The sequence below is a fragment of the Schistocerca gregaria genome, chromosome 11 (assembly GCF_023897955.1).
Source record: "Schistocerca gregaria isolate iqSchGreg1 chromosome 11, iqSchGreg1.2, whole genome shotgun sequence".
Lineage (NCBI taxonomy): Eukaryota > Metazoa > Arthropoda > Insecta > Orthoptera > Acrididae > Schistocerca > Schistocerca gregaria.
The window spans coordinates 86,783,667-86,805,748 of NC_064930.1; the positions used below are offsets into that span (position 1 = coordinate 86,783,667).

Genomic DNA, 22,082 nt, shown 5'->3' on the forward strand with positions numbered 1-22,082 from the left:
TACAGAAGTTCATTGGATTAAATCATGAGATTGTGGTAGCCAGGATATGGTTCCACTATGTCCAATCCAGGGACATTCCTTCAGAGATACACGGCAAGTAATTGATAATGATGTGGCATGCCATCTGGCTGGAAAATAAATTTTGTGCCCTTGCAATTGAGGCATTAGATAATCTTCAGGCATGTCTAGGTATGATAGATGACTTACAGTTCACTCTGCAAAAAAGAAAGCACTGTAAATCTTCTTACAGCTTACCATGGAAAATATCTTTACCATAGGTGAGTCCCATACACATTTGATTTCATGATATGGTCTCTGTTACCTCATATTTGAACGTTATGCCAATTCACTGTACTGCAGGTTTGGAGGGATGGACTCATAACTGAACACAATTTTATTAAGAAATTTATCTTCAATCTGCATTTTCTTGAACATTTGTACACAAAACGCAGCTCATTTTTCTTTGCCACTTTCTTTTAAAGCTTGGAACAGTTCTGGTTGGTGAGGTTCGAATGGATGAAAATTATATTCTAAGTGTGCTCATCTCTCTGATTTATGTGGACTATAAATGTAAGACTGCTAGACTTGTTCAGTTGCTGCTTCAGAGGCTGCTGGCCAACCCTGAGTCAGCGCTGTATGTGACACAGAGCCAGTTTGGTGAAACAGTTGCATGAATTAATAGCAGTTGGTCTTTCAGGAGACTTGCAGCTCTTATTCCTGAATTGTCTCTGAACGGTAGTAGCTGATTTGGGATTCATGAAACCCTAAACAGCACTGCACACTCTCAGGTCCATTGTATGATTCCATGCTAATTCATTCCACGAGTTTCACCTAATGAGAATGTTGGGAACTAACTGTGTTAGGTGGGAATAAAACTCGAAGATATACTGCAGTCAGTGCTGAAACAAACATTTCTGTAAGATACTTACCTGTGTCACAATTAAAAGTTACGTTTGTTTAACTAATTTTTAAATACACTGTATTTGAAATAATACTGGGATTATTATATGAGCACAAATCTGTTGTACTTTGTTGGAAATACCATCAGAACCAGATGAGCTCATATTTTCTAGAGGATGTTAAATTTTCTTAATTTCAGACGGAGAAGTTGGAGATACGTTCACATGATTGAATTTTATGAGAGTTGCTTTTTCAACATACAGCTGGAATTGAAGTGTTTGCCCCTATACTTTCTACTGTTTTTGAAAAAAAAAATTATTGTTATAGATATTTGCTACTGTGACTCATCATTTGCCTGCCGGAGTGGCTGAGCAGTTCTAGGCACTACAGTCTGTAACCACGCGACTACTGCGGCCGCAGGTTTGAATCCTGCCTCGGGCATGGATGTGTATGATGTCCTTAGGTTGGTTAGGTTTAAGTAGTTCTAAGTTCTAGGGGACTGATGACCTCAGAAGTTAAGTCCCATAGTGCTCAGAGCCATTTGAACCAATTGACTCATCATTTAGAGATCTTCCAGTCAGTTCACTAGCGACATCCTCTTCTTGGGCTGGCTGTCCTGTCTCCTGTTTCACTAAATTCCATATAGCCCTAAGTTTGTTGTCAGAATTACTGATTCTGACATGTGTGTCGATTTGTAACAAATTTTCTTAGTAATTTGGAGTAATTTTTGCTGTGTGAAAGTACTGCAGGATCTCGACTTGTTCTTGTCAATCAATGCCTTTTCCTATTCCAGTCACAAGATATTCTAAAACATCCAGTGATCAATGGTTTTTTTTACATAACTGTATAATATAGTTTATGATTATCTGTTTTGAAAAGCTATTTTCAAAGAGTAATACGAATTTATCATAGATTTGATTAAATTTTGTGTTAACATTTGATTCATTGTAAATGTCATCCCATGTCATCTTTAGTACACTATTCTTAGAGACATTTATCCTGGAGTCATTAATTATTCTGTCTACTGTAGGGCACTATGTTATTTATCCTGACTAACTGCGCATAATGATCAGAGATAGAATTTGTTGCTGGGTAAACCATTATTTTCCCTGTCGGAATCCATTATAAAATTGTCATTGAAGTCACCACAGTCAAATAACTTCTTGCTACTGCCTGAAAGATACCATAGTAAGAAATCCATATTCCTCATAACAGTTCAAAATTTCCCAGTGGGGGTCTAGATACAGTTACAATTGAAAGTGAACTTGTTTTCATTATTAATTCACAGCACACAATTCTGCGTGCTGCTCACTACAAAATCTACTTGTTTCAACTTTTTCGAATGTGTGTCCTGTCGTAATGTCTGTAACAACTCCTAATTACCCATATCAATTCTGCATGAGTAAGCTCCTAGAGTATAATCATTTATATGTAACTTACCTAAGCCTGTGGTTATTTGGTGCTCAAGTAGGCACAGGAATTCTATCTTTTCTCAGCTCTCTAAATTTCAGATAAGAAGCTATTCTATGTTATTACTCAGTCCTGTAACATTTTGATGAAATAAGCTGACTTTACTTGTCTGACCATTAGTATCATTTTGTGGGGCTCTTCTGGTATTTTGACTTCTTTCAAAACAGGGTGCATGAATCCCAATTCTAACCTAAAAAAAGTATCTCTCTGATGCCAGCAACCACAGGGATCTTGCTTTTTGTGATGGTGCTCCCCCTCCTAAATATATTTTGTGCAAGAAACTGAGCAAACATATCTTTCCTTCTCCTATTGTAGAGTAGGGCATGTATAGTACATCTACATCTCCGAAATGTAGCAACAGCGCAGCATTCACATGAGATTTCATTTCAGTTAGCAGTAGCCTTCTTGGCTCATTGTTCACATAGCTAACACCAGTGTTGATCCAGGGCTGGGTATGGTGCTGTAGGACCTCCTCAAAACATTTGTGCCTGTAGTTGCTACTCCTGTTTCATCCAGATCACCCCTAATGCTGTGCTTAAACTGTCCTTAGAAGGCTGTTCCCTGCTCCACCTGCCACAACAACTTGATTCTCTTTGCCAGAATATTTACATAAATTCCCTGTGTCTTTCATCACCTCGTCAAGACTAGCAGTTGGAATGACAATACTTGCAAACTGGTGCCTTGTTCCTATTTTTTCCTGTAACGTCTGGCCTATACCTCTCTCATCGCTACTACCTAGCTGCAAGTTTCCTTCCTTCCTGCTCTCTTTTAGTGCTGACTACATTGAGTTTCTTTGGTAGCAGTTTACTGCGCCCTCTGTCACCTAAAGCTGGATCAGGCTCTTCCCTCATACTTCAGATAGCAAGTCAAATTGATTTGATACTGTAAGCTCAGATGCAAATTAAGTTGAAGAGCTAACTTTAATGAGTTACCATGATCTTATGACCCTTTGGACCTATTGAGTTCAAATTCTTCTAGTTCTAATCCATCGTGAGGGGCACAAATCTTTCCCATCAGTTCAGCAGTTCTCTTGTCATTCGTGCTGAGCCTACAACTCTGAGGGAGAGCCTCATTCAGTTGTCCATTCAGTTCCCAACTACAGTCACCCAAATGAAATTCCAACTCACATTCTATACATACCACTCACTCTTTCACTACCCTACAGCAACATCGATGCTTGTTGTTCACGACAACACAACATTATGGATAGGCTACTAATGAAGGGTTGGCTGATATTCAACTCATATGTAGTTCACTGGTGCACCATGACATGGTGTCAGTTGTTCCAACAGCAGTGTCCACCACATCACAGTACTTTCAAATCTGTACATAGGCATTTTGCATTTTACATTTTGGTGATTGCATATGAGCTACTACTTCATGGTTGTGATAGTATTTTCATAGAAAAAAAAATTGGGGCTATTCTGTTACAAACCACTGAAGAACAAAAGTCTTTTATACCAATCTTGTCAGGAAATCTCCCTGAACAACCTCCTAAGTTTTGTCAGTGAGCCTCAATTTAAAGAACACTCTGATATCATATGTCTCAATAATATATCAAATAGATGTTGGGTGAAAACATTGAAAACCAACTCCAAATATCACACAATGAAAAATAATCTCATAATTTTGTTGAGAAATTCAAATACACATTATAAATTAATATCGCCATCTCATCTTGTCAGTTAACAGATGATGTTAGTCATTTCAGGCTTTCAACAGAACTGTACCTACCTTCTTTCTACATTAAAATATAAAATTACAGTATTCACCTTAACAAGCTACACATTCAGGCACCAGTCTACCATTAAGTACCACACTAAAAAAGAATAGCCAGTTAATTGCAGCAACCTATTTCTTGTAATCTTGCAGTTATCTTATTCTGTCAACAATGCTAATTTAATACTTATCATCATAACATGAGGCTGATTCAAATGAAAACCTTTAAAGTGCTATAAAATTTTTAATTGAAGCAATGAAAGAAACTTGCATGTCTTTTTAGACTTAGTCTCCCTGACACTGAATGCACATATTTCAACGCTTCAGAAGTGCATAGATACCATGATGAAAGAATTCTTGTGTGTGTAGTCAGTCATGCACCACAGTTTTCACTTCTTCATCACTTCTGAAATATCTGTCTTCCATTGCTTCTTTGAGTGCATTCAGCAGATAAAAGTCACTAGGAGTGAGGTCTGGTTAATAAGAAGTGTGCATAAGACATTCAGATTTAATTTCCAGAATAGTCTCAACTGCATTATAGGCTGTATGTGGTTTGGCATTGTCATGATATAATAATACTCCTAAAGTCAAACGCACGGGGTTAGCCGAGCAGTCTAAGGCGCTGCAGTCATGGACTGTGCAGCTGGTCCCAGTGGAGGTTCGAGTCCTCCCTCGGGCATTGGTGTGTGTGTTTGTCCTTAGGATAATTTAGGTTAAGTAGTGTGTAAGCTTTCGGACTGATGACCTTAGCAGTTAAGTCCCATAAGATTTCACACTTTTTTTTCTTTCAAATGTTCTCATCATTTACTGCCAACCAGAGGGCAAAGTAGATTTTTTGGAGTGCCTGAATAAGTTACACTGGTTACCATTGCTCCCCTACCCATTTAATGCTCCACAAATACTTTGTTTGCGTTCCAGAAGTGAGTGAGCATGACTTTTCTGGCAGATGTTTGAGTGGGAAAGTTTTTTGGTGTTGGCAGTGAACTATGGCACCATTCTTTGCTAGACATTTTCGTATGTTGTTGATGGAATTGGATCCAAGTCCCATCGCCCGTAACAATTTTTCCCAGGAATACATCACCTTTGACATGGAAGGTGCAATGGTCTTTCAACTTGGCAGTCAACTGACAGTGCACCTATCTTGCAGACATATTACTGACGTGCAGTACATTGTGAACAATATTTTGCACGGAACCAATACTAATCTTCAAACTTGTGGCCATTTCATTCAGAATTACATGTCTGTTTTCTTTTACAATCTGTTCCAATAACACAATGTTCTCATCCGCCACAATGCTTGTGCCTGGCCTCATCTTGAGACATCCTCCACAGAAGTTACATCACTTGTAAACTTCCTACACCACTCGATACTTGCTGCAGTGATAAACTCAATCACTGAACTGTGCTGGCATTCTATGATGAATTTTGGTGGTAAGGATTTTTTTTAAGTTACTGCTACCAGTCACGAACTTTGTCAACTATTGTATTACTTATTTATTTAGCGTCATGTTTAGAGGGAATACTTCATTTTCACGCTAAATGGCATTACAAAAACAACTTTGCAATAAGGTCATACTGATGTTACATAGTCTTTTTGTAAATGCTGTGGTCATCTTTGTTCTTCTGGCATGGCAGGCTCATTGTGATGCATTGAGGTGTTTCCATTTCTGTGGCTTTCTTGGTCACTGTTCACAAATTGTCACTAACATAGCAGTAACTTGGAAACACAATCACAAACAGTTTTGTAGTGATTACAGAACTGTTTGTGATCATGTTTCCAAGTTACTGCAATTTTTTTGACAATTTGTGAACAGAGACCAAGAGAGCCATGGAAATGGGAACATCTCAGCACATCACAACAAGACTGCCATGCCAGTAGCACAAAGGCGACCTCAGCATTAATGAAAAGACTATGTAACATCAGTCTGACGTTGTTATAAAGTTGTTTTTGTAATGCCATTTAGCCGGAAGATGAGGTATTCTCTTGAAAAATGTTGCTAAATAAATAAGTAATACAATAGTTTACAAAGTTAGTGACTGGTAGCAGTAATTTTTTTAAAAAAAGCTTTACATAATTCTTGAGACAGTCATGGTCAAAAAATAGTCAAAATGGTTTTGAATTTTGGTTGGTTTTGACACCTCCACTAAATGCTGCTACCTGTCAGTCACCATCAGAACCTCAATGAGTACTGCTGCTCACAACCAACTCCATCACACAACTTTTCAAAATTTTATGGTACTTTTAAGGTCTGCATTCGAATTACCCTTGTATTTATGTGTGTGTAGTTGTATGTCATTATTGTATATTATAGAGAACACAATAATTACAGAAATGCCACCAGCAAGTTGTTATAGCCATAATAGTTGTGTGTGTGTGGGGGGGGGGGGGGGGAGAGGGGGGCAGTTGCAGGCTGTAGACACTCTGTATCTCACAAGTTCCAAAAAATGTTGAATCTTACTTATCATTTTGTAAAATATGAACTTCTTAATGAACAGCCAACAATGGCACAGGATTAAGTATGTAAGGAACACAAAACTAACTCTCTGTTGTCTCTGAAAGTTGTTTACATTGTTTTAGTTCATTGTTAAGTCTTGTTAAAGTGTAGCAGTCCTTTTTTGACATTTTTGCTGTTTGGCACCACCATCTCAAGGATCTTCCCCTCCAACAAAAACCAGCCAGTGTCTCTTGCTTAGCACTAGCTAAATAAAATTCTAAATTTGAACAACTATCTAATTATCAGCCTATTGATTCAAAACTAATAATGGCTCTGATTGTTCTTAATAAATGGCATTATTAAAATTACTGGTTACTGCTTTTATTTTTTGTAAGAAATCAGAAGTACTTTGATGATGTATTTACTCTTATGGCTAAAGAAAATTTTGGCGATGAAACAGCCAAAGGTAAAAGTGAACTTTCAAATTAGTCTGACAGCACTTATGGTAACAGATCCGAAAGGTTTGTGTGCAGTCTCAGTTAGTAATGAATTAACTCTTGATTCTACCAGTAATTAGCGACATTGGAGAATTTTTAGGTGACAGATTGATAAACTCAAATATTCTCTTATGGCACTGATGGCAGTACAGCTTTCTGATTGAAGCTGAGTAGTGTGCCTACTTCACCACTATAGTGAGATGTCCATGGCTCTGTTGCATAATCTTTCAATGATAATGTGTAAAGGAAAACAGTGTTTGTATTAGAGAAACTTTTAACAGCATTTGAATGAATAAATGTGTACTTTCTGTTCAGTTACCTAGTCTTAACAGATTTAATATGAATGATATTTTCAATAATGTAAAAAAGCCTAATGCATTATGTTTAATACATAAAATAATTAGCATATTATTTCAAATGTGACATCAAGAAACTGCAAAATAAACCAAAAATATGACAGTAAGCTACTTCAACTAACATTTCAATCAGAAAAAGATAACATCTAAGAATGGCCATTGTATAAAATAAATTTCTCCTGCCAGTAAAATTAGGAGCAGCCATATTGAATAATCTTTAGATTTTGATCAGGTAAACCATGGTCTAGTGGTAGGATCTTTGACTACTAATCAAAATGTCCTTAGTCCAGGTTCGAACCTCGTCACTTCTTAAATTTTGAATGAAAATAATCAACAATGGAGCCAGAGACTTCTGGTATAAGAACTCACCCTTCACCTGCCAATGGCCTTGTCAAAGAAGGGGGATGAGTGAGCAGAGGTTTAGGGCACTTGATTGCTTTTGGGGCAGGAAACTGGTTCTAAAAAGGCAGAAGAGTCAGCAATTATCTGGGGCATGAGGATGCAGAAGGCAATAAAAACTACTGCATCAAAGACACACAATGTATATCCACAATACATGCCTGTAATTGAAAAAGTGTTGTTGTGATCACACCATTGGCAATAAATTTTGGGCTAGTCCCCATTTAGATCTCTGGGAGGGGCTGCCAAGGGGTGGTGACTGTGAGAAAAAGATTCAATAACCAATGAAAGGGTATTTTTCTGTGAGTTAGTTAGTGGAATGTTGGAAGTTTAAACATGGTAGGGCCGATAGAAAATCTGAAAAGGGAAATGGGAAGATTTAGTCTAAATGTAGTGGGGGTCAGTGAAGTGAAATAGAAAGAAAGCAAGGACTCCTGGTCAGATGAGTAGACAGCAGTAGAAAATGGTATAGTGGGAGTAAGATTGGTTATGAGTAGAAAGATAGTGAAGAGAGATAGTTACTATGAACAGCCCAGTGATAGGGGCATTCTCATCAGAATTGGCAGGAAACCAACACTGACAACTATAGTTCAGGTATAAATGCTGATGTCACAAGCAGAGGATGGAGAAATAGACAAAGCGTATGAGGCTAGTGAACAGGTAATTCAGTATGTTAAGGAAGATGAAAATCTAATAATCAAGGAGGACTGGAATGCAGGTGTAGGGAAAGAAGTAAAATAAAGGGTTACAGGCTTGGTAGTAGGAATAATAGAGGAGAAAAACTAATTTAATTCTGCTATAAATTTCAATTCGTAATAGCAAATAAATTGTTCAGGGTTCACAAGAAGAGGAGGTATACTTGGAAAAGGCTAAGAAATATGGGGAGATTTCCAATAGTTTACATCATGGTCAGACAGAGATCCCACGATCAGATATTGGATTGTAAGGCATACCCATGTGTGGACTCAGATCAAAATTTAGTAGTTACAAAGGTTATGTGTAAGTTTAAGAGACTAGTCAGGAAGAATCAATGTGCAAAGAAGTGGGATACGGAAGTATTGAGGAATACACACAGAGTTTTGTGTGGCTATAGGCATTGTGATGATAATCGCTCAGTAGGTAGTTCAGCTGAATAATAATGGACGTCTCTAAAAAGGGCAATCACAAGAGGTGGAAAGAAAATCATAGGTATCAGGAATGTAACTGCAAAAAATGTGAAGACATCAGGGGGGGGGGGGGGGGGGGAATGTTCTCTCAGGGACTTACTTAGCACATAGAAAAACCATAGTAGGCTTTAGTGATCTTAAAAGCAACGTTAAGAGTGGAATGGTAATTCCACATGTAAATACAGGGGGGAGAGCAGATAGGTGACAAGAGTACATTGAAGGCTTCTTTGAGGGGAGGATTTGTCTTATGATGCAATAGAAGAATAAAGAGGAGTTGACAGGGAAGAGATAGGGGAACCAGTATTAAAATCATAATTTAAAAGAGCTGTGGGAGACTTAGGCTCATGTAAGACAGAATGGATCAATACCATTCCATTGGAATTTCCAAAGTTGTTGGGAGAAGTGTCGACAGAATGACTTTTCATGGTATTGTGTAGAATGTATGAGACCATCAGATTTTTGGGAAAACATCGTCCATAAAATTATGAAGACAGCAAGAGCTGCCAAGTGTGAGAAATATCACACAATCAACTTAACACTTAATACATCCATGTTTCTGACAAGAATAATATACAGAAGAATGGAAAATAAAATTGAGAATCTGTTACATGAAGATCAGTTTGGCTTTAGGAAAGGCAAAAGCACCAATGAAGCTGTTCTAACATTGCAGTTGATAATGAAAACAAGACCAGAAGAAAAAGCAAGATACCATCATAGGATTTGTTGACATAGAAAAAGTGTTCAAGAAGATAGGGATAAGCCATAGGGAAAGTCACATAGTATACAGTATGTACAAGAACCAAGAGGATAGAAAGACTGGAAGTTAAAGAATGAAGTGCTCAGATTAGAAAGAGTATAAGTCAGGGATGTAATCTATTACCCCTAGCATTCAATCTGTGCATTGAAGAAGCAGCCAGGAAAATAAATGGAAGAGTGAGATTAAAATTTGTGATGTAATGATATCAGCGATAAGATTTTCTGATGACATTGGCATCCTCAGTGAAAGTGAAAAAGAGGTGTTGAACATCATGATGTGTGCAGAATGTGAATTGAGAGTAAATAGAAGAAGCACAAAAGTAACAATAAGTAGCAGAAATTAACACAGCGCGAAACTTAGCATTGGAATTGGGGATCTCAAAGTAGACGAAGTTAAGCAATTTCGTTCGCTCTCTGGGTATCAAAATAACAATGATGGGCAGGGCAGGGAGGACATAAAATGAAGGCTAGCAGCGGCAAAATGGGCATTTCTTGCAAAGGGAAGTCTACTAAATCAAAGATAGACCTTAATTTTACAAAGAAATTTCTGATAATGCACATTTAGAGCACAGCAATCTATGGTACTGAAATGTTGACTGTGGGAAGATCAGAACAGAAGATAACTCAAATATTTGAGCTGTAATTCTACAGAAGAATATTGAAAATTTGTGGACTGATGTGGAAGGAATGACTAGGTTCTCCTCGAGTTGGCAAGGAAAGGAATGAATGAAAAACACCAATGAGGAGAAGGAGTAGAACCATAGAATAACAGTTAAGACATCAGGGAATAACTTTCCATGGTACTAAAGGAAGATTTAGAGGCTAAAAAACTTAGAGGAAGACAGAGATTGGAGTACATCCAGCAAAAAATTGAGGATGTAAGTTGCAATTGCTACTCTGAGATAAGAAGGCTGGCACAGGAGAGGAATTCGTGGTGAGCTACATCAAACCAATCAGAAGATCAATGATTCGAAAAAAAAAACAACAACAAAAAAACAACTTTGGCTGTGGATGTACACAGTATCCCATGTTTAGATCATGAACAAAATTACATAACAGTAAGTGTGAATAAACACTTTGGTAATCATACACCTCCAAATAGCACTGGATTCCATGTCAGCTAAATCTGTACTAATAGCTCTTGCATAAAAAAGCCATTGATTCAACCTATGTTAGTTTATTGTGGAATAGGTGTGCAGTCCCATACTTACGTTACGCTTAATCACAGTCATGAGAGAATGCTATTGCAAGAGTAGTCAGACAATGAGATTACATATTACCAACACTGTTCTCAGATGTCTGGGAAAAGGTTTTTGCATCCCCAAATTGGTTAAAAAATTGAATACTTTCACTCACGTGTAGTGATTTCATATGGTAAGGACTCATCCTATGTACACAGAAATGGTTTGCCAACAAACAAACGCACAATGTGAGGCAAGACCTAATAAAGTAAAATAGATATTTCCAATCTTTCTTTTGGATCTGTCTGTTGGACCAGCACTAAGTTAGAACAAAATATTTCTGTTCTTCCAAGAGTTAGTTCAAAATTATCGTATTCTGAACAGCGGGTTTACTTATTAGTATTTTGTGTACTTCCTTTGTTCTTGTACTGGTCTTCAGTCCCAAGACTGGTTTGATGCAGCTTTCCATGCTACTCTATCCTGTGCAAGTTTTTTCATCTTCCAGTACCTACTCCAACCTACATACTTCTGAATCTGCTTAGTGTATTCATCTCTTGGTCTCCCTCTACGATTTTTACCTTACATGCTGCCCTCCAGTACTAATTTTATGATCCATTGATGCCTCAGAACATGTCCTACAAACCAATCCCTTCTTCTAGTCAAGTTGTGCCACAAACTCCTCTTCTCCCCAATCCTATTCAATACGTCCTCATTAGTTATATGATCTACCCACCTAGTCTTCAGCATTCTTCTGTTGCACCACATTTCGAAACCTCTACTCTCTTCTTGTCCAAACTGTTTATCGTCCATGTTTCACTTCCATACATGGCTACACTCCATACAAATACTTTCAGAAACAACTTCCTGACACTTAAATCTGTACTCAGTGTTAACAAACTCCTCTTCTTCAGAAACACTTTCCTTGCCATTGCCGGTCTACATTTTATATCCTCTCTTCTTCGACCATCATCAGTTATTTTGCTCCCCAAATAGCAAAACTCCTTTACTACTTGAAGTGTCTCATTTCCTAATCTAATTCCCTCAGCATCACCAGACTTAATTCGACTACATTCCATCATCCTCGTTTTACTTTTGTTGATGTTCATCTTATATCCTTCTTTCAAAACACTGTCCGAATGTCCTTTGCTGTCTCTGACAGAATTATAATATCATTGGTGAACCTCAAAGTTTTTATTTCTTCCCCATGGTTTTTAATACCTAGTTCGAATTTATCTTTTGTTTCCTTTACTGCTTGCTCATTATACAGATTGAATAACATCGGGGAGAGGCTACAACCCTATCTCACTCCCTTCCCAACCACTGCTTCCCTTTCATGCCTCTTGACTCTTATAACTAGCATCTGGTTAATGTACAGATTGTAAATAGCCTTTCGCTCCCTGTTTTTTACCCCTGCCACCTTTAGAATTTGAAAGAGAGTATTCCAGTCAACATTGTCAAAAGCTTTCACTAAGTCTACAAATGCTAGGAACGTAGGTTTGCCTTTCCTTAATCTTTCTTCTAAGGTGAGTCGTAAGGTCAGTATTGCCTCATGTGTTGTAATATTTCTGCGGAATCCAAACTGATCTTCCCTGATGTCAGCTTCTACCAGTTTTTTTCATTTGTCTGTAAAGAATGGGCGTTACTATTTTGCAGCTGTGGCTTATTAAACTGATAGTTCGGTAATTTTTGCATCTGTCAACACCTGCTTTCTTTGGGATTGAAATTATTATATTCTTCTGGAAGTCTAATGGTATTTTGCCAGTCTCATACATCTTGCTCACCAGATGGTAGAGTTTTCTCAGGACTGGCTCTCCGAGGGCTGTCAGTAGTTCTAATGGAATGTTGTCTACACCCAGGGCCTTGTTTTGACTCAGGTCTTTCAGTGCTCTGTCAAACTCTTCATGCAGTATCATATCTCCCATTTCATCTTCATCTACATCCTCTTCCATTTCCATAATTATGTTCTCAGGTACATCACCCTTGTATAGACCCTCTATATACTCCTTCCACCTTCCACCTTTCTGCTTTCCCTTCTTTGTTTAGAACTCAGTTTCCACCTGAACTCTTGATATTCATGCAGGTGGCTCTCTTATCTCCAAAGGTCTCTTTAATTTTCCTGTAGGCAGTATCTATCTTACCCTAGTAAGTTAAGCCTCTACATCCTTACATTTTTTCTCTAGCCATCCCTGCTTAGCCATTGTGCACTTCCTGTCGATCTTATTTTTGAGATTTTTGTATTCCTTTTTGCCTACTTCATTTATTGCATTTTTATATTTTCTCATTTCATCAATAAAATTCAATATTTCTTCTGTTACCCAAGGATTCCTACTAGCCCTCCTCTTTTTACCTACTTGATCCTCTGCTGCCTTCACTACTTCATCCCTCAAAGCTACCCATTCTTCTTCTACTGTATTTCTTTCCCCCATTCCTATCAATTTTTCCATTATACTCTCCCTGAAACTCTGTACAACTTCTGGTTCTAGCAGTTTATTCAGGTCCGATCTCCTTAAATTCCCAAGTTTTGGGAGTTTCTTCAGTTTTAATCTACAGTTCATAACCAATAGATTGTGATCAGAGTCCACATTGCCCCTGGAAATGTCTTACAATTTAAAACCTGGTTCCTAAATCTCTGTCTTACCATTATATAATCTATCTGAAACCAGTCAGTATCTCCATTCTTCTTCCATGTATATAACCTTCTTTTGTGATTCTTGAACCAGGTGTTAGCTATGATTATGTTATGATCTGTGCAAAGTTCTACTAGACGGCTTCCACTTTCATTTCTTTTCCCCAATCCATAATCAACTATTGCGTTTCCTTCTCTTCCTTTTCCTACTACTGAATTCGAGTCACCCATGACTATTAAATTTTCATATCCCTTCACTATTTGATTAATTTCTCTTATCTCGTCATAAATTTCTTCATCATGTGCAGAGCTAGTTGGCATATAAACTTGTAGTACTGTTGTAGGCGTGGGCTTCGTGTCTGTCTTGGCCACATTAATCTGTTCACTATGCTGTTTGTAGTAGCTTACCTGCACTCCTTTTTTTTTTATTCATTATTAAACCTACTCCTGCATTACCCCTATTTGGCTTTGTATTTATAGCCCTGTATTCATCTGATCAAAAAGTCTTGGTCTTCCTGCCACTGAACTTCACTAATTCCCACTATATCTAATTTTAATCTATCTATTTCCCTTTTTAAATTTTTTAACCTACTTCCTTGTAATGTAAGATTTCAGAAGTATTAAGGCAGGTGTGTGTGTGTGTATAGGCGGGCGGGTGGGAGGAATATTCCTAGAGTAGAATAAAAGGTCTATTACCTTTCCTAGAATTCTACTCTACAGGGGTCTTAGCCAGTTTTGGTTTATTCGATGTAATTCAGTGATAAGTCTGACTTCCTGCCCCTTGGATTGTCCAGCAGCTATGTAGGTATGAACTGCCATCTCCTGAATTCCCCATTTGTTTTTATTTAGGCCCCCAGCTCCTAGTCTGGCAGGCAAACTTCACATTCTCCATAGTGCAAACCTTTTCTGAATTCTATAATTGCAGAATATACTATGAGCTTCCTTCAATTATTTCTTATCATTTCAAAGTGGCTTCCCATCTGATGCTCAAAACCCATCCCTCCCCCAACCCTTACACAGGCCACCTCCACACCAGGTGCAGTCTTTACAGCACTCTTGTGCCAAACCTCATGTAAATCATGAAATATGAGAGAGTGTAACCTACAATTTATTGTTAATTTAGACTTTTCAGTGAAGCATTACTTTTAATATGAAAACTGCTCAAAAGGGTTTCTCAACAGGCGAAAAAGAGATGAATACTGAGAACAACTTGAGTCAGTAAAATGTAGAAATGAATTTGAAAATAGACTAGTGCTGAAGAGACAGTTATTACTCTAATGAAAATTAGATGGAAGGGGGAGTGTATGTGTATACTTGAAGAATGTAATTCATGAAAATGTCTCTTTAAAGTTTTGGTTCGGCAGGACAAGTCAAATGGCTGTGGCTGCTGCTACTACTGCTGCTGCAGCTGGTGATGTTCATGAATTACCTCATAGCTACATCTACACACACACTAACCAATTAATAAGCTATAGATGGTCAGAGGTCAGCTGAAAAGCACAGAGTTTCAGTTTTTCTGGACTTCTAGGATTTCTTGCTCAATGCTCATATTATCTGCATCATTTGAAATGTATATTTGCACACCTTTTATGACTTCCTATTCTATACTGTGCCTTGGAAATGCCTCATCCATGGATTATTACTTGTTGTGTATAATGGTTGTATTTAGTATAATATAACCTTTAAAGTACATTTTGGCTGTGTGATTATAATGATGTAGCAATCAAAACATTAGTATTAAAAATGAACTCGCCCAATTTGCTTCAATTGGAAAAAATGTCGGTTTATGATTAAGTGTATGCCATCCTTCAGTGGTTTCACATTATATACAAAGTAAGAAAGTAGCTTTGAAAATGGAACATATGAATGTGTTGAACCATATTGATATTTTTTTGTCTGTAATTGAACATTATCCTAATATTTTGGATACAGTTGTGGCTGCAGAATCATGTGTATGTCTTTATTGATTGTGCTTCTGGCAAGTGAATGGATATAAATCAAATTTTAAATAATTTTTTTACTTCCAGCCAGCTAAGCTACAATAAGGTTGAAAGTTAGTTCCTGGGAGATTAAAACTGTGTACTGGACTTGGACTGTAATCTTGAAACATACATCAAGGAGTTTCAGAACAGTGGACACACTGCTGCAGAGTGAAAGATTCATTCTGGAAACCATGTGGTTGTCTGGTACTCCTGTACTCCTTGCTAAATTGCCATATGTGATGCTTGAACTCATTCGAAGTATTGCTGACCATCAGATGAAATTTATCTCCAGGCATATGCGAATGCACATCTCACATCCAGTGCGACTACATTTTTCTCTGGATCCATTCAGACAGTTTTCTGTTTCTCACTTAACTGCTTTTCTGGTGTGTACCTGGATGTTATATGTGTGCTGCAGCCTTTTCTGTATACATCATCATCATCATCATCATCATCATCATCATTTAAGACTGATTATGCCTTTCAGCATTCAGTCTGGAGCAAAGCCCCCTCATAAAATTCCTCCACGATCCCCTATTCAGTGCTAACATTGGTGCCTCTTTTGATGTTAAACCTATTACTTCAAAATCATTCATAACCGAATCCAGGTACCTTCTCCTTCGTCTGCCCCGATTCCTCCTACCCTCTACTGCTGAACCCATGAGTCTCTTGGGTAACCTTGCTTCTCCCAGGCGTGTAACATGACCCCACCATCTAAGCCTGTTCGCCCTGACTGCTACATCTATAGTTTGTCTTTGATTTCCTCATTGTGGACACCCTCCTGCCATTGTTCCCATCTACTAGTACCTGTAATCATCCTAGCTACTTTCATATCCGTAACCTCAACCTTGTTGATAAGGTAACCTGAATCCACCCAGCTTTCGCTCCCATACAACAAAGTTGGTCGAAAGATTGAACGGTGTACAGCCAACTTAGTCTTGGTACTGACTTCCTTCTTGCGGAAGAGAGTAGATCGTAGCTGAGCGCTCACTGCATGAGCTTTGCTACACCTCGTTTCCAGTTCTTTCACTATGTTGCCATCCTATGAGAATATGCATCCTAAGTACTTGAAACCGTCCACCTGTTCTAACTTTGTTCCTCCTATTTGGCACTCAATCCATTTATATTTCTTTCCCACTGACATTACTTTCGTTTTGGTGATGCTAATCTTCATACCTCAGTCCTTACATTTCTGATCTAGCTCTGAAATATTACTTTGCAAACTTTCAATCGAATCTGCCATCGCAACTAAGTCATCCGCATATGTGAGACTGCTTATTTTGTGTTCATATTCTTAATCTCACCCAGCCAGTCTATTGTTTTCAACATATGATCCATAAATAATATGAACAACAGTGGTGACAGGTTGCAGCCTTGTCTTACCCCTGAAACTACTCTGAACCATGAACTCAATTTACCGTCAACTCTAACTGCTGCCTGACTATCCATGTAAAGATCTTTAATTGCTTGCAAAAGTTTGCCTCCTATTCCATAATCTTGTAGAACAGACAATAACTTCTTCCTAGGAACCTGGTCGTATGCCTTTTCTAGATCTATAAAGCCCAGATACAATTCCCTGTTCCACTCATAACATTTCTCCATTATTTTATAGCGATAAGAAGTGCAATAGTATCGAAGGAAATTGACGGAGATTCGAATTGTGAAATGATTTGGGTGAAGGTCACGGTTAAAGCAGGCTCAGACATGGTAATTGGATGTCTCTATAGGCCCCCGGGCTCAGCAGCTGTTGTGGCTCAGCACCTGAAGAATAATTTGGAAAATATTTCGAGTAGATTTCCCCACCATGTTATAGTTCTGGGTGGAGATTTTAATTTGCCGGATATAGACTGGGAGACTCAAACGTTCATAACGGGTGGCAGGGACAAAGAATCCAGTGAAATATTTTTAAGTGCTTTATCTGAAAACTACCTTGAGCAGTTAAACAGAAAACCGACTCGTGGCGATAATATATTAGACCTTCTGGTGACAAACAGACCCGAACTATTTGAATCAGTTAATGCAGAACAGGGAATCAGCGATCATAAAGCGGTTACTGCGTCGATGATTTCAGCCGTAAATAGAAATATTAAAAAAGGTAGGAAGATTTTTCTGTTTAGCAAAAGTGACAAAAAGCAGATTACAGAGTACCTGACGGCTCAACACAAAAGTTTTGTCTCAAGTGCAGATAGTGTTGAGGATCAGTGGACAAAGTTCAAAACCATGGTACAATATGCGTTAGATGAGTATGTGCCAAGCAAGATCGTAAGAGATGGAAAAGAGCCACCGTGGTACAACAACCGAGTTAGAAAACTGCTGCGGAAGCAAAGGGAACTTCACAGCAAACATAAACATAGCCAAAGCCTTGCAGTCAAACAAAAATTACGCGAAGCGAAATGTAGTGTGAGGAGGGCTATGCGAGAGGCTTTCAATGAATTCGAAAGTAACGTTCTATGTACTGACTTGGCAGAAAATCCTAAGAAATTTTGGTCCTATGTCAAAGCGGTAGGTGGATCAAAACAAAATGTCCAGACACTCTGTGACCAAAATGGTACTGAAACAGAGGATGACAGAGTAAAGGCCGAATTACTAAATGTCTTCTTCCAAAGCTGTTTCACAGAGGAAGACTGCACTGTGCTTCCTTCTCTAGATTGTCGCACAGTTGACAAAATGGTAGATATCGAAGTAGACGACAGAGGGATAGAGAAACAATTAAAATCGCTCAAAAGAGGAAAGGCCGCTGGTCCTGATGGGATACCAGTTCGATTTTACACAGAGTACGCGAAGGAACTTGCCCCCCTTCTTGCAGCGGTGTACCGTAGGTCTCTAGAAGAGCGAAGCGTTCCAAAGGATTGGAAAAGGGCACAGGTCATCCCCGTTCTCAAGAAGGGACGTCGAACAGATGTGCAGAACTATAGACCTATATCTCTAACGTCGATCAGTTGTAGAATTTTGGAACACGTATTATGTTCGAGTATAATGTCTTTTCTGGAGACTAGAAATCTACTCTGTAGGAATCAGCATGGGTTTCGAAAAAGACGATCGTGTGAAACCCAGCTCGCGCTATTCGTCCACGAGACTCAGAGGGCCTTAGACACGGGTTCACAGGTAGATGCCGTGTTTCTTGACTTCCGCAAGGCGTTTGACACAGTTCCCCATAGTCGTTTAATGAACAAAGTAAGAGCATACGGACTATCAGATCAATTGTGTGATTGGATTGAGGAGTTCCTAGATAACAGAACGCAGCACGTCATTCTCAATGGAGAGAAGTCTTCCGAAGTAAGAGTGATTTCAGGTGTGCCGCAGGGGAGTGTCATAGGACCGTTGCTATTCACAATATACATAAATGACCTGGTGGATGACATCGGAAGTTCACTGAGGCTTTTTGCAGATGATGCTGTGGTGTATCGAGAGGTTGCAACAATGGAAAATTGTACTGAAATGCAGGAGGATCTGCAGCGAATTGACGCATGGTGCACGGAATGGCAATTGAATCTCAATGTAGCGAAGTGTAATGTGATGCGAATACATAGAAAGATAGGTCCCTTATCATTTAGCTACAAAATAGCAGGTCAGCAACTGGAAGCAGTTAATTCCATAAATTATCTGGGAGTACGCATTAGGAGTGATTTAAAATGGAATGATCATATAAAGTTGATCGTCGGTAAAGCAGATGCCAGACTGAGATTCATTGGAAGAATCCTAAGGAAATGCAATCCGACAACAAAGGAAGTAGGTTACAGTACGCTTGTTCGCCCAATGCTTGAATACTGCTCAGCAGTGTGGGATCCGCACCAGGTAGGGTTGATAGAAGAGATAGAGAAGATCCAACGGAGAGCAGCGCGCTTCGTTACAGGATCATTTAGTAATTGCGAAAGCGTTACGGAGATGATAGATAAACTCCAGTGGAAGACTCTGCAGGAGAGACGCTCAGTAGCTCGGTACGGGCTTTTGTTGAAGTTTCGAGAACATACCTTCACCGAAGAGTCAAGCAGTATATTGCTCCCTCCTACGTATATCTCGCGAAGAGACCATGAGGATAAAATCAGAGAGATTAGAGCCCACACAGAAGCATACCGACAATCCTTCTTTCCACGTACAATACGAGACTGGAATAGAAGGGAGAACCGATAGAGGTACTCAGGGTACCCTCCGCCACACACCGTCAGGTGGCTTGCGGAGTACGGATGTAGATGTAGATGTAGATGTATTTGTCGTAAGCTAAAGATCTGGTCCTGACAACCTCTAAGAGGCCTAAACCCACACTGATTTTCATCCAATTGGTCCTCAACTAATACTCGCACTTTCCTTTCAACAATAGCAGAGAAGATTTTACCCACAATGCTGATTAAAGAGATACCTCTGTAGTTGTTACAATCTTTCCTGTTTCCATGTTTAAAGATTGGTGTGATTACTGCTTTTGTCCAGTCTGATGAAACCTGTCCTGACTCTCAGGCCATTTACGACCTGACATTCCACTGTATTTAATGAGTTCCGACTTAATTTCATCCACCCCAGCTGCTTTATTGCACTGCAATCTATTGACCATTTTCTCCACTTCCTCAAATGTGATCCTATTTCCATCATCATTCCTATCCCATTGTACCTCGAAATCTGTAACATTACTGATCATATTTTCACCTACATTGAGCAACTGTTCAAAATATTCCCTCCATCTGCCCAAGGCATCCACAGGATTCACCAGCAGTTTTCCTGACCTGTCCAAAATACTTGTCATTTCCTTCTTACCTCCCTTTCGAAGATTGCTAATTACACTCCAGAATGATTTTCCAGCAGCTTCACCCATAGTATACATTGTAAGTTATTTTTCCTGTGGATTACCAGTATGGAATATCAGTTGTATCTGAATAGTAGTGCTTTGTTTGTATTTCTTTTACTTTTTTAATTATTTGAATTTGTCTAATGTTTCAGGAGCCAGCCTCAAAAAGATGTGCACCACACAGCCAATGGTAAAGTTTTCATTATTCATTGAATTATTTTTAAAAAGTACTGATTCTTGTTAGCTCATTGGAAAACTGCATGCAACATATTGCTTATTAATTTCCTGTGTTTTTGCATCAATAGGCAGTAATGATGTAAGATAATGTGATCCAAAATACATTTCTATGTGAATTTGGTTATTTCTTTGCACCAGGGAAGAATGTCATAGTTTTATACTTTTACCTATTCCGCAAATCAGCAGTAAAACAAAACTGATAAAATAACAAAGTGACAAGGTGCATCCTCAGTACGAAATAGGAATATTTTTAGTATGGAACACCAATAAAATCAAACTTATTCAAACTTATAAAGTTTTCATTGCTGTAGTTATTCTTCCTTTCAAGTTGTGAGCAGCATTTTATAGAATTCAGTGGGCAAAGTTTTTATTGTAACAGATTTATGAAACTCTCAATCAATGAATAAGCACAATGAAAAAGCTTTCAGTTACAGAAAGTAAATAAAGTGGACTGTTAATTTGAAACTGAATGCAGTGTCAACAGACATCAATATCTTCCATTTATAATTTGTCACACAAAATTAAACATGTTTGAAAACATTTGAATTTTAGTGCAAAATATCATATCCTAATTAAATCCTACATGAAGAGATGTATGGTAATATGTACCATTCCAGACAGATTTGAGAAAGATTTCTGTATAAGAAACTCACACTCTTCCTTTTCTCATCATTCATATGTGTCTAATCTTTCTGTGTTTCATATAAATGTCTCATATCTATTATTTCGTAACTTCATAGTGATGGGTATAATGATATGTGTTGGAAATCAATTGAATCTTTATATCGAAATTTACATTTACCAGAATACTTGTATACTTTGTCATGATGCCTGTATATTTGTTTTTTGTAGTCAAGTGAAAATGAAGGGAAAATATGATGCTTCTTGGCTACAAGTGTGATAACATTTCAGAACTTTCTGCTACCTGAAACACTAATATAAATTCATTCACAAGAATTACGTTTTCATGAGAGTGTTTATGTAGAACAGAAGTACTACTTGTAGAAATTTTGGGTCATGTTGTGCTCAGATTTTGTATCTCCACTTTCAATAATTATAGCAGTATGAATCTCTACATTCTGCAATGTATTTAAGCCCCAATTGCTATATGCCGGCTACCTAGCACAAGTTACTCTTGTCTGCTTTTCAGTCAAAGAGCAGATTCCAAACATATTATCAACCACTGGAAAACGGGTTCTCTTGGAGCACAAAAAAGGGCAAATGTGTTACTCTTTAAAAGACTCTGAGAGAGAAATGGGGAACCAGCTGCCAACACCTTACTCGCAAAAGATTTTTATATGTGAGCATATTTGTGCTCTTTTAACACAGAATGTTCTAAATTCTTTTACACAGTCTCTCATTTTAGTTAAGACATCACACACAGCATCTCCCCACTCACTATCAATATCTATAAATGTCTCTCTCCCGATGTCTCCTTTATATCCCATTGATTTGCAGTATATCCCTGTGCTACTATCTCCTCTCTCACTCTCTCTCATGTTGTCTTTCTTTCCTAGTATTTTGATTTAAATTCGATTTCAAAATTAATGTACATGTTAAATTCATCTGCAGTAAAACCCT

At 38.2% G+C, this 22,082-nt stretch overlaps 1 protein-coding gene across 2 annotated transcripts in view; it reads left to right on the top strand.

Annotated features, from left to right (window-relative positions):
- LOC126295244 (zinc finger protein 664-like) overlaps positions 1-22,082 on the top strand; it is a 179,728-nt gene that overhangs the window by 110,415 nt on the left and 47,231 nt on the right. For both annotated transcript variants that reach the window (XM_049987599.1, XM_049987600.1), the window contains one exon: positions 20,417-20,454. In XM_049987599.1, coding sequence (XP_049843556.1) covers positions 20,417-20,454 — 38 coding nt within the window. The remainder of the gene's footprint in view (positions 1-20,416; positions 20,455-22,082) is intronic.